Below are 13124 nucleotides of genomic sequence, written 5' to 3'. Positions count from 1 at the left end.
TACTGATGACTTAAAGAAAAACCGTCTTGCAACTCATCTCCTTGCTTTTGGGTTTTGACTGTGGGTAACTGCGTGCCTGGGAAGAACACTCTCCCGTACTGTATTTAATATTTTTATTACATGCTATGAAAAGATACGAAGATCATCTGTTTGTAGCCCATCCTTCAAAAAACAATCTACTAATCCAGTTTAAAACACACATCTTGATCTCTAAAAAGTTACCAGTGCAGTATGAACATGACAAAGTTGTCAATTTCCCCTAAATTAGCCAGTCAAAATATTTTTTCTCAAATCCAGATTCTCTTGTAAAAATTCTTTATATTTTATAAAAATAGATTTTTCTTGAAACCCATTTTCAGCAAAGAGACCACCTCTTTGGCAACATTGTTAATGTTATTTAAATTGTTATGTCATCAGGTATCCCCCTTTTACCCCATTCCCTAACAGAAGACTGTTTAGTTCACATGATACAAAAGAAAAAAGGAAAAATAAAAAAAGTTGCAAAATTATGTTCTTCTTTTTGCAATTTTTATTGTTCCTCTTTAATTTATGTGGGGGGTTTACCAATCCGATTCAATCAATGTTTTGAAAAAAAGAAAAGAAAACAAAAATTTTTTCTCGCTTTTAATCCCATTAGTTTGTAAAAATTGTTTTTGTTTTATTATTTTTTCAAATGAGTGAATGGTCATCTTAAAAAGACCCACCTTCAAGGAAGGTAGTAAAACTAGCTGGCCGGGTAAAAATCCCTGCACATTGTTATCTATGTATATTATATTCAACAACGACAGCTATGAAAGAACATTCAATGCATCAAAGGTTTTTTTTTTTTTCTAAGCATTATAAAATCCTTTCCTGTTCCTCACAGGATATCCAATGTTTTAATACTTAGGCAACACTGGCTTATAAAGTCCATGGTTGAATATAAGCCTTGAAGAGTTTTTTGTTTTGTTTTGTTTTGTTCGTATATATATTTATATATATATATTTTAGTAAGTAAGGATATGAAATTCAGGATTTGTGGGTTTTATTGGTTTTAAAGGAAACTTGCAATACTCTGTCTCCTAAACGGTATCCATTAAGGCTGGCAATCGCCATGGCAGCTTCGTCGTAGTTGGTCATGGTGACAAAGCCAAATCCCTTGCACTTGTTGGTGTTGAAATCACGGATCACCTTGACATTATTGACTGCTCCAAAGGGACCAAACAACTGCCACAGCACGCTCTCATCCGAGTCGGGAGACAAGTTGTAGACGAAGATGCACCATCCAGTCCCGGTGTGACCAGGGATATTCATTCCAACAAGGCTCGTCATACCATCAATTGTGATCGGAGAAAACCTACCAAGTAAAAAGAGGGGTCTATTCTAAATATATCTCTTGGCACAAGCTACACGGAACCAAGACTTTAAAATAAATAAGCCAATGTTAATGAAGGTTCTTGATCCTATCCCTGGAAGATGCTATATCCTATATAGCCACCCTTGATCCCTACCTCCTGCTTAAGTGGAGGGGAGCCACATTAAACAAACAGGCCAAATCTGGCCATAAATGCATCTCCTTCAAGGATAAGCCCTACTTAGATGTATACAAAGGTCTAATAAAAGAAATGCTTAAGGACAATCTAAGTCAAAAAGGGCCTGCACATGCTGCTATAAACACGAGTTCATTTAAAAAGGCCTGTAGGAATTTATCACAATATAGTTTCAGGGCAGAGATCTACTGCTTTACCTCTTGCTAGTTTGCAGTGAAAAATACCCCAAAACCATAAAGACTTATCTTAAGGATTAATATGAAATGCCACAGTCGGGATTCAGCTATAACAGTAGCCTCTGTAGCTAAAAATACTATTAAACTTACAGACATCTGTAAGTGGTAGATTTTAGTTCTCCTCCTAACACAGTCCTTAAAATTGACATACACTGGGAAAACATCCAGTTAATAAAGAAGTCCTAAAGCGGGCCACATATTAAAGAGATTTATGCAGCAATTGTAGAGTAAGTAAAACAGTGCATAAATATGATTAATGAGCATGTCAACTAATACCTTCATACTGTGAGACTGTGCCCACAACAGGCCCTTAGGTTATTCGGAGAGTCAACGGAGAGAGGCAAGCTCCTAGAAATCTGATGTAACACCCCAACTTCCCCTCCTCATTGTCTTTTGGGACCTGTTATCTGTAACTGGAACATGTGAATTGGGAAGCTGAAGCCAGGTAATGTGTTTATGAACACAGAACCACCACAGAATAACAGAGGCTGGACAGGATCTATGGAGGTCATCTGATCAGCCTCCGGCTCAAAGCAAGGCTGACTTCTCAAATTAGACCTGCTGCTCATGCTCTTTCAGAGGAAAGTTTTGAGTCTCCACAGACTGGAATTCCACTGCTGGAGCCCCTGCTCCAGGGCTCCACCGTCTTCACCGTGAATGATTTTTCCTCATACCGAGTTGAATTTCCCTTCCTGCAACCAGTTACCGTTGACTTTTGTGTCATTTTGCAGTTGACCTCTGAGAAGAGCTCAGCTTCATCTTCTTCCTAATGCCCCTTGTAGGTAGCTGAAGACAGCAGTCAGGGGCTAAACTCTACATTTGCCTTGCCTGAATTTTGCCACGTTCCCACAGCTTGTCAAGGTCTCCCCAGTGGCAGCCGCGGCCACAGCACGGTGACTGCCCCTGCTCCCTCACCAATTTAGTGTCACCCATTAACGCAAGGAGGGCGCATTGCAGCCCGTGACTCAGGTTATTAATGAAGATGTTAAGCAGTATCAACCCTCAGGATCAACATAATTTTCCTTTCATCAGTTTGAAAAAAAGAAAAAAAATGACATGCTTTCTGAAGCTACACTTTGGGATCTGTTTTAAAATAACAACTGCACAGAGGAAACGTCTTAATAAAAGTCTAGTTTCACATGTACCTTCAATATGATGAGTTTTAATACCAGAACAGAATAATAATTCCTCAGGATTTTCTAAGTGATGACTGAGGGAGCAGAGGGGGGGGACGACTCAGTGTTGCTGAGCTCTCGTGCTCTCCAAAACTTCTCCTTTTACACTTAGAATATTTTCACACGCATTTAGCAATCTGCACAATATTATGCAGCGTGTATTAGACAGCCATAAAAGAAACTACACACTTGATGGCTGCTCACCATTATGTTGACTCCTGATAGCACTTTATACATATATTCAAGGAAAAAAGACACTTGGAATATACATCTTAAGCCGAGGAACGTCACTGGGGTGTAGCAACGCTATAAAGGAGCAGTTCACAAATGCTCACAGCACCGGATCCTCAGACATACATGCAGGTTTGCCAACATCGTTTATTAAAACTACACAGCAATTTTCCCACTGAACTGAACTTTTGCACATCCTACTCTCGACATGCTTTAGTTTCTCTCCCGCGTACCTTAACTAGTAACATCACCATAATGGTTCAGCACGGCTTTAAGCCGTGGTATGTCCCCAGCTGCTGAAAACAGACAGCTGGACAAGGCCAATTTATACTGCTCCTTCCACCGGACACAGCATGGTAACTAAGGCGGCCAGGGCTGAGAGCTTGTACAAGCCAACAGCCTCAACTTCTTTTGAAATTCAGAAGATGGGACTTTAAGCCCACTCCTGACAAGTGCCAACTGTACTAGTAACGTAAGCCAGCAAACACCCCTTTTTCTGCAATGTTTAAATTTAAGAAAGCACAACATTAGTGTATACGCTAGCCTGTAAGGTATGTTATAGTAAAGTCTGTATAATGCAAAGCTGTGCACGTCACACAGTATGTTATCAAGTTTTGCATTTTTAAGGAATGCTGCACTGATGGAAAGGGTTAAGGTTTCATACAGTTCACTGGAGAGCAGCTTTTCCCTGGAAACCTTCAGGAGCTACACAGCTTTCAACTATTTATGTATCATGAGCACAGGAGCTGCTGTAAATCCAAGAAAACATGCACAAAACTAGTGCAAGTGTATTGACACAAATACAAGATAACCTATTGCCTAAGCAGCTTTGCTACTAGCAAGTGATCTGAAATTAGTGTCAATAAAACCTTTTTTCCACATCAGCACATCTCACCCCTTCCATCAGTACCACATAATTAACACGGGGAGAGAACAAACCGAGCCCCAAACCCAGAAACACTACACTGTGGATGTTTCAGAGGCAGTTCCAGAAATTACCAATACAGTATTTTTTTGGTGTGAACCTACGCCTGCAAAGAACGGGGTTTGCTAGTGCAAGTACAAGTTCAAGATTTGCCTGGAGGAGACAGCTAATTTAAGATGCCTACAATACAGCTTAAAAAAACTGTTGTAATTTAAGACTAACATTGCAGACTGAGTATTAAGAAAGCAGAAACACAACCCCAGAAGATAAGTAACTTTTTCCCTCTGTAGGTCAAAGGAAATCAAATTCAAACCCTCGCTAGTTGGACTAAGCCCTGTTCGTCCTGTACCACGTCAGTCCAATTCCAGGGAAAGCAGCAGCAAACCCAAGGAAAACTCCCCGAAAAAAAGCCATCCTTCTGACACTTGTACCTGACAGATACCTGAGGCTGCGAGTTCTGCCCTGTTTCTGGCAGCACATCAAGAAACAAATGAGGGGAGAAGGCAGGAGAATCAGGTGGTAAGTTCTGACTCATCGTATCACCATTACCACTAAGGATATTGCAAATGTAACAAATGTCCTAATGAACACCAGAAGTAGTGCTTCTGGGAAGATACATCGCCTCTGTTTTGACTATTACTTTTGTTAGTCTTAAGATTTGTATGTAGTCTTAAGATTTGTATGATAGCTACCGTGGCAGTTGTTAAAACCCATACTATTGTCTACTACTAGCTAGTGTAAAGATATACTTACCATACCATTTTACAGGGTGAGCTTTAAAAAAGCTCAAATAATTTTCAAGTGTGGTGAGCAGACCATTTCAGAAGATTAAGAAGTATTTTCTCATCTTAATTGTGGGGGCTGGCTGGAGATCTTACGGTAACATCAGGAATAAGACTACACCTTTGTTTTGCTGTAAGGTGGCTTGCGTTGATGTGTGCCATTAGAAGAAACACTAACAACACTTCAACTCATTTCAGCTATCAGATCAAACATTGAACACACTCATGAAACAGCATAAATGTTTACAAAACAGCTGAGCTTTATCACACACGCATGCACATACACACGGACACACAGAGCTATTAAACAAAAAACAAATCTCAAGCACCGAGAAAATTTCAAAGTATTGAACCTGTAACAAAAGAAACGTCGGGCTGATTAAGGTGCACACAGCTATGTTTTCAAGTCACACGAAGCCACATGTAGTAGAAAGGTGGTCTTAACTGTGAGGTTTAGACAACAGCAGTGTAATTCTGATTTTTGACTGTTCGGTTTTCCATTATGAGATTAGAGACTTAGTGAGTAGTTCTGATTCTGGAAAAAGTGCCATTTAGCAAGACGGCTGCAGTTTGAATGCTTATAGCTGTTGCACCTAAACCATGAGAAGCCCACCTGTAAATAAAAAAAAAGTTGAAAAAAACCCCACAGAATTTGCATGTGTGGCCTTTAAAGTAACAAAACCAACTGAAGTCCCAACTTAAAAAGAATTTGGCATGCTGGTGGAAGAAAAGAAGGAATTAAAAAAAAATAAAGTTAGTGAATTAAAAAAAAAATAAATTGTAGCACCAATCTGTGCCAACACGGACATCTGGCAATCTGTGGAATTCTAATTACCTCTTTACGCCATAGGCCATATTAAGCAAATTGTCCAGCCTGAAAAGAGAAGGAGGGTCTTTGGGTTAATGTCTCACAGATGGCAAGATCGCTCAATGGAACTATTATTAATAGCGTTCCATTTTCAAAGAAGAAACGTTCAACAAGTTTCCCACACATCTAAGGAGCCTAACAACTCCCGGCCTGCTTTGTTAAGTCTGAGGTTCTACTGAAATTTCCACCGCAGCTTTTACAGTCATTTAACTTGGCTACAGTCTTAGAGAAAACCTTCATTTCCAGGGTTTGGTTTTAAACATCCACTTCCGATTTGTCTATTTTAGACAATGTTACTATGATTTTTTTTTTTTTTGCAAATAATTCAACTGTTCACCTTACATTTACAGTTAACTTGGAAATAAAATGTTACAGTCAAAAATTTCTCAAACTGGAAAAATTCTTGATTCTAACTGCTTTAACATAACGCGTTCTCCTCACTATACTACATATATTTAGTATTAAACCTCCACAATATGTCTATCTAAATGACCACCAAATTTCGCACAATATAATCAATCTGCCTTCCATGGGAGCACACTGAAGTCCTTCTTATCCATGGAATGATTCACTGATAACCTCAATGGACACAGCTGCGTGCCAAAGATGGAAACAAGCGTGAGTTTAATGTATGACTGACTTTTATCTTTAATTCATTAGCACTTTTCATCAGTGAAAAACTAAAATTACTTTTAAATAATTCTCTAAAGCCAGTATGCAGCTCAGCTACGCGAGTACGTCCGAGTTTTCTTTTTTGAAGGCAGACCTATTATTTGAACGTTAGGTTGCCTGAAATTATCAAACATAAGAGTAATGAGAACATCATGTATTGCTAACGCTGGCTTATGTATCAGATGGAAACAGCACACTCGGAATGCGAAGCATAAAACATCCCCCAAAGTATCTGAAGAATCACACCAGAGACTAATACAAGGTCTCTTTATACTAAGAGCAGATATCTCAGGCTAATACATTTAATGATACTGCTGCTGACTGGAACAGACTCAGCTTTTTTCCTGCTACCAATCCACTGTCATTAACATCAAAGTCTAAGCTGCATCAAAACTGTAATAATATAGCAGAAAATAAAAGCATTACCAAAAAAATGAGAAAGAACAGGATAGTCACTGCTCATTTGATTATCAGTGTAACTCTATTCTGTCCTCCCTTTTTCCATGAGCCCTTCATGAGATCTGATTGTACAGTACTTCAGCTGTTTTAGTAAATACAACATGACTACTGCTGTCAGCAGATTTTCCTCCTCGTTCTCCAGGAAAGAATATTTAATTTTACAAAGAAAATCAGGTCAGCCTACGCAACTAAAGCATATTTTCCTGCACAGCACCTGCCCCACATTGTTGTTGCTGGTGGAACTTCAGTTCTTTTCCAGGTAATTACCTGAATCTCTGAGCCTGGTGGTGAAGTGGTCCAGGGTAGCGTCTGTTGGGAGACTGATACAGCTGTGAAAGGAGTGCCTGGCTTGTTTTCTGGCTGGGGTTATTGGCAAACTTCACAGTAATTGGTTCTGTAGCACCGCTAGGCTTCTGGCCATTTAGTCCCTTTATGGCTTCTTCTGCCTCTATTCTCTTATCAAAACGGATAAATCCCACACCTCGAGAAACCCCTGGGAAGTAAAAACATGCGAACAGATGAATATTTGTAGCAACAGCCTCATCTACGTAACAAACAACGTTGGTTTTGACTTCACAGAATACACAGCTTGAAAATTAAGTCCTATAAAGACAAACGCCCTTCCCTAGCTGTGTTCTCCAAAATCAGCCCCTACCATTTTTATTACAACCATTTTAAGTACACAACATTCTGCATTTTGAAATCCCACTCTAATGAGGCAGCAGTTATGCCTCCAAACAGTTATGCTTATAGCGAACCAGGTACTGCATTTTACACTAGAAGTCATATTGTCTTAAATTCAAACTGGCAGCAGGCATTTACAGTTTTGCCATTTCTAGAAAAACATGCACGTATCAAGAAGAGTTTTCTTTTAACCTGTGACTTGATCAACCAGAATCCGTGAGGTGATGATGCGCCCATATTGTGAGAATAACTGCTCTAATTCTTTCTGGGTCATTGTTTTCGGAAGGCCGCTGACATACAAGTTCGCATCTCTGATCGATGCTGAACTTGGACGGGCATACGACACCTACGGATGGAAGAAAAGGAGAGGTGTGTTAGTAAGCTAGAGCCACCCTCTGCCTTTTAAACAGACAGATTATTTTCTTTCACAGGCAATAACCCCTGAGCTCAGACACTACCTGTTCCGCAAAACCAACAAAGCCAGGAAGAACAAAGGAAGAGCTAGAGAGGCCTTAAAAACAAACGCAAGGGTTCTTTAAGTGCACACATAAAATAGCTATTGTTCAGAGGTACATTAATGTGCATCTTCCTACGCACGGCTTTGTAAATTTACCCCTATGGGTTGTGGGTGTATGGATGATTTACTGTATCCAACACATAACCACCTTAGCGCACACACAGCACCCCGAAGTTCCAGCAATGTTTTTCTGCCCCCCACCCCCCAAGTGTCTGAAACAGATCAGGTTATTTGCAGATATGCGATCTTTTGTGCCATCTCTCTTTGTGTTTTCATCCTGAGCTGGCAAGATCTGTTCTGGATGAACAGTAAAGTACTGGTGAAATTAGACTAAATGAACATCTGCTCGGGGAACTGTATTCTGACACTCATTGTAATATCTGCAATTTATCACGAGAAGTTCCCTTGCACTATAAGCCCAGAACCAGACCATAAAATATTATGGCCAAGCAAACAAGGAAATCTAGCTGAGGCACTGCATGTACGCTGCTGGAAAATTATTAAATCAGGACTCTCTTAACTGCTCTTCTACCTATGAATCAGATTTATAATTATAGTATGTGCATAAAAAGCCTTCTGCACTTTTAAAATATATACATTCAGAATACACACATTTAACGTAATAAAAATACTTCCCGGATAAAGCCTAATGGCAAATAATCAGCACAGATCACGAACAATTACTTCGCAGCACATCTGAAACAGTTTGGATCCAAACCTGAATATTTTGCACTTCACCTTGATTTATTTAAATATAAACAGATCAGTACATTCCTGTGTTATGTCTTAAAACGTGTCTTGGAAGGAAACGTGGGGGTCCCATCACAAGTACAATGCATTCAGCAATCGTCTTCCCCTCTTCCCGAGCATTAGCCCAAACACAAATGATGTCAAATGAATGTCTTTATGTGTTTTATGTGTCAAAGAGTTTTCTTTATGTGCTCCACACCTAAAAATAGATGTTGACTCAACACAGAAAATGATGTGAATGACTAATATTTGCTTCCACAATCTTCTCTGCATAATAGCAGACAAACTCTAAAGATTCTAGATTTTAAGGTTTTTGGCAACTTCTTTAACTTACATGTTTGTACATAACCTTTTAAATCTAACATTTAGAGAGAATGCTAGAGAGAGGAGGTGGAAAAATTTAGGGAAAGAAATGTGGAAAAAAAGAGGTTAGATAAAACATTTGCATCCAGGGAGGCAAGCTCAGGCACAGCACAAAGGCACAAGCAGACGTAACGAGCAGAGAAACCTCCAGGTGCCGAGATCGGCACTGAAAGGGAGAAGGATACTGAGGTGGAAACTATTTTGTGCCTCAGCGATTTAGGACCTCACAGCCCATGAGCTCCTGATGGGGTGCAGCATTTAAGTCATTTAATCACTGGTCCCAAACACCCCTCTGATGCCCCAGGACCAGAACACAGGCAGCACCACTTGGCTTTTATGTAACCAAGACCAAACCAGGTGCTTGGGGAAACCAGGGATGACAACACTGTGCCTTCACCTACAGATCCCATGCCAAAAATCACTGGTTTTGACTGTGCTGACTTTGGTGGTCTCATGTCAGTGGCTTCTCATTCATGCCCCATGCCGGGGCATTCGGAAAAGCAGACTCTCTCCATGCTCTGCAGATGCCTTACCTTCAGTGGGTACCGTAAGGGTTCAGACACCTACAGTTTAACCTGCTTTAGGAATAACAGTTTAAAAAACACTTAAGAGCCTCTCTGGAGCAGCGGTAGGGACCTTACCTATTCCTCAAAACTGAGAGCTGCAAAATTAATAAAGTTCCTGGGAAAACAGCCAGGGGTTTCCTTTGGGTTTTCTCACTCTGGCACATTCATTAACCAAATGCCACATTACAGGGAAGATGAAAAGTATTGGGATATGCAAAAAAACACTACTTCCCGGAGCACCGAGTGCCTGACATTTTATATATATACACTTCTACAAACAGAAAATGCTCTGCTGTTGTGGGCCACGCAGACACACGGTGGAAGGAGAGACAGCACGCGCTCACAAATCCATCTACTCACAGCACATGTAAACACCTATCGCCCCTCAGGTCTAATTTTTATTTCCTCCTGCAATCAAACATTCAGGTTGCAGGGGAGCCTGGCCCAAAGAAAGAAGCTGCCAAAAGCAACTCAGCCGTCTTTAATATCAAGGAGAAAAGGTTGCGTGCTGAATGGACTCAAGGCTGGTAATGTCAATTATTTATCTGCTTTTGAATCTTTTTCATCTTCCCTCTCAGGTCAGCCAATGACAAATCGATCTGTTAGACTGTGCCATCCCGCTTTCAAGCTATTATTCAGTTAGTACCGAGGACGGGATGTCTTCCCGTGTATTAGCTATCAAAGGAAGGAATCGCCTACCCTGACCCTCCACCAGACCAGAAGCTCCTTGTGCCGTGAAAGTTAAAATGGGAGCCAAAACCAGCTCCCATTTTATCACCGAAGATCGCAAAGCCCTGGGTGAAGACGCTGCATTAATTCTTTATATTCACACTTAAGCAGCATTTTTTTTTTTTTTTTTTTTTGCTTACAGCAGCAAGAGCACCCCATAATGGATGCTGAAAGAGGAAAGAATACGGAAATCCTAGCCACCACAAAAAACGCAAATAAATGATCTGAAGAACACCAAACTACTGTTTGACCCAGGCATTTCTCAACATTAAAATGTTTGTCCATTTGGATGACAGTTGGAGGTCGAATGATGATGTTATATTTCACTGCATAAGATCATTTAGAAGTTCTTTGGTGAAATTTGCAAGAAAGATAATAAAACATTGCACAATTCATTTTATGGCTTGCTGGCCCCTGATGTTAGTTTCTATAAATATATACATATTAACTGTGAAAAATGTTTGCTAGGATATTCTCTCATCTGACATTGAACATTAGCCCACAGAAGGGCTCCTCTGCAGTATAAACTGCCATCTCAAGATCCTGCGCCAGCGTCTCCAAACACTATTGCAGAATCATAAGGTCCAGCACTTCGTATCTTCCATGGTAAAGCACACTCTTGTTCAGGAGCACGGAAAATACCTGCAAGTTAAAGTAATTATCTTCCCTATTGATTTCCTACCCATTCTCCCCACGTAGAAAACTTTTTGAAAAATCTCTAACCTCGAGACTCTTCAGAACGTAAATTGAAGCGGTCTGGTCCTTCCGAGTCAGAGCCCCCAGCAAAGGCACCCAGGGGCACCAACGCGCACCAACGCGGCCCATTTGTCTTACTGAGGCAGAGTGCTGGCCATGGAACAGCAGCCATTTAAACACTGACAACCACTCCACTGCTGCTCATCATAACAGATGCCTTCAGCTCGTATGCTAATGCTGGACTTCTCAAACCCTGGACTTTTCAAACATTAAAGTCCATTTCTAGGAACCTCCTCCCAAAATTCAACTCCCATCTGCTACGAAGAGGCACGGCATCATCCTTCTGCCAGCAGAGCCACCCTGCCCTGCTCAAAACATTCAGAAATACTAAACTTCTTGGTGACCTCAATTCTGAAAGACCTCGCTTTATCTTTTTGCTCCGAGACGTAGGATTTCTTGCATGACTTCTGGGATGATTCACTTCACTTTCTGCTGCCTGAGGTCAAAACACGTAAAATGGGGACAACCCTTCCCTCACTTACTGCCTCTTACTCCACTGGTACCCACTGAAGTGCTTCGACACGACCGCTCAAGGAGCTTCACACGTGTGAAGCAGCGCAATCTCACTCGTTCCACACACATACAGAAGTGAAATCTGCTTAACACCAGAGGATGGGCTATGGCCAGAAGAGATGTTTCTCCACAGCCATTTCCAGGCCCTTGTCCATGCCTGTATTTTGTGCAAACACATATTTGAGAAACCCTCCTGTGAAAGCTACATGCTTTTTCTGCCCTCTGGTCCAGAGGCTGGAGACCAGAATCGGGAATATTTTCAAATCCATCGCTTGTGCTGCTTTGTCCTTTCTCTTCCCCAAGCCCTTGGGCTGGGGAACGGAGGGGAGTGATGATACACTTTACTGTTGAGCAATTCAATGCCATTTTGCTGGGATTAATTATGATTGCAGGTAAGATACAATTGTCTGTCCCATCATTTCAGGAAATACATCCATAGATAATAACCTAGAAGCACTCTGGCTGTATCAGGAGCAGGGCTAAGAGAAATAATTGCTCCAGCTCTGTGGAATGAAAAGGACTCACCGGCAAAAGTTGAAGCGCTTAAAAGAAATCTCAATTAAGAGAAGACGTGCAAAGCTAACAGGTAAAGACTCTGGTGCCTGCTGGAAGCAGCAGAGCCAAATCGGAACCTTCAAAGGCAGCGCTGAAAGGTCCTCTGAGCCACAGCATCACCATGGGCACAAAGGGTGGGGGAGGATTTGTTAATAAGCACTACAAAGTTACAAAAGGTTACACAGAGGCTCCGAAAGAGCAAAACCAAAGTTGTCTTAGTTGAGGCTTTCCATGTCTGGGGCATCTTTAAGGTTTCACATCCAAGGCTTTGTCCCGGGGTGCAGCCGTCACAGCAGAAAACCCTTCTTCCGACTAACACTGAACTACCGCAAAACAGAACAAGCAATTATCTTAATTTTAAAAGGAACCATAAAACAACTAAATCCCCAATCCGCAGTTTGCAAACGCCTGTAATCTGAATTTTCAAGGAAGCAAAGGAATGAATGTTCTTTTACACCTCTGCCCTGTACCAGGCTTCGCTGGAGCTCGAGGGGAACACAGCCGAGCGTGTCCGAAGGCGGCCGCTGAGCCGGCGGAGCACTCGGGATGCGGCACACACCGCGTCCCTCTACACACAGGGAGCCCAACGCAATGGCGTACATGGGAAACTCGGAAATGCAAACCCCTCTTTGCCACAGCCCAACACACTCAGCTCCTCCCCGTATCTTCCACCCCCCCAAACCCTCCTTCTCCTCCCCCTCACGGAACACCTACCTAAGCCCTCCCCCCGGGTTTTGTTTTCCCCAGCTCCCCCACAAATCAGAGCATCCCCAGACCTCTCCGTACGCCCTCCCCTGCTCAACACCCCATTTCT

General features: G+C 41.6%; 1 protein-coding gene across 2 annotated transcripts in view; it reads right to left on the bottom strand.

Moving 5' to 3' along the window:
- Window positions 1-1008: 1008 nt before the first annotated feature.
- ELAVL4 (ELAV like RNA binding protein 4) overlaps window positions 1009-13124 on the bottom strand; it is a gene marked incomplete at both ends in the record, with an annotated part of 63034 nt that continues 50918 nt past the window's right edge. The window contains 4 exons of one of the 2 annotated variants that reach the window (XM_082484534.1): window positions 1009-1357; window positions 5714-5752; window positions 7145-7370; window positions 7754-7907. In XM_082484534.1, coding sequence (XP_082340660.1) covers window positions 1009-1357; window positions 5714-5752; window positions 7145-7370; window positions 7754-7907 — 768 coding nt within the window. The remainder of the gene's footprint in view (window positions 1358-5713; window positions 5753-7144; window positions 7371-7753; window positions 7908-13124) is intronic. The other variant, XM_082484535.1, reaches the window with a different exon arrangement.

The sequence above is a fragment of the Vanellus vanellus genome, assembly GCF_965231255.1.
Source record: "Vanellus vanellus genome assembly, chromosome: 5".
Taxonomy (NCBI): Eukaryota; Metazoa; Chordata; class Aves; order Charadriiformes; family Charadriidae; genus Vanellus; species Vanellus vanellus.
The sequence above is the reverse complement of the archived record's forward strand: the minus strand, read 5'-3'. Positions and strand labels throughout refer to the sequence as shown.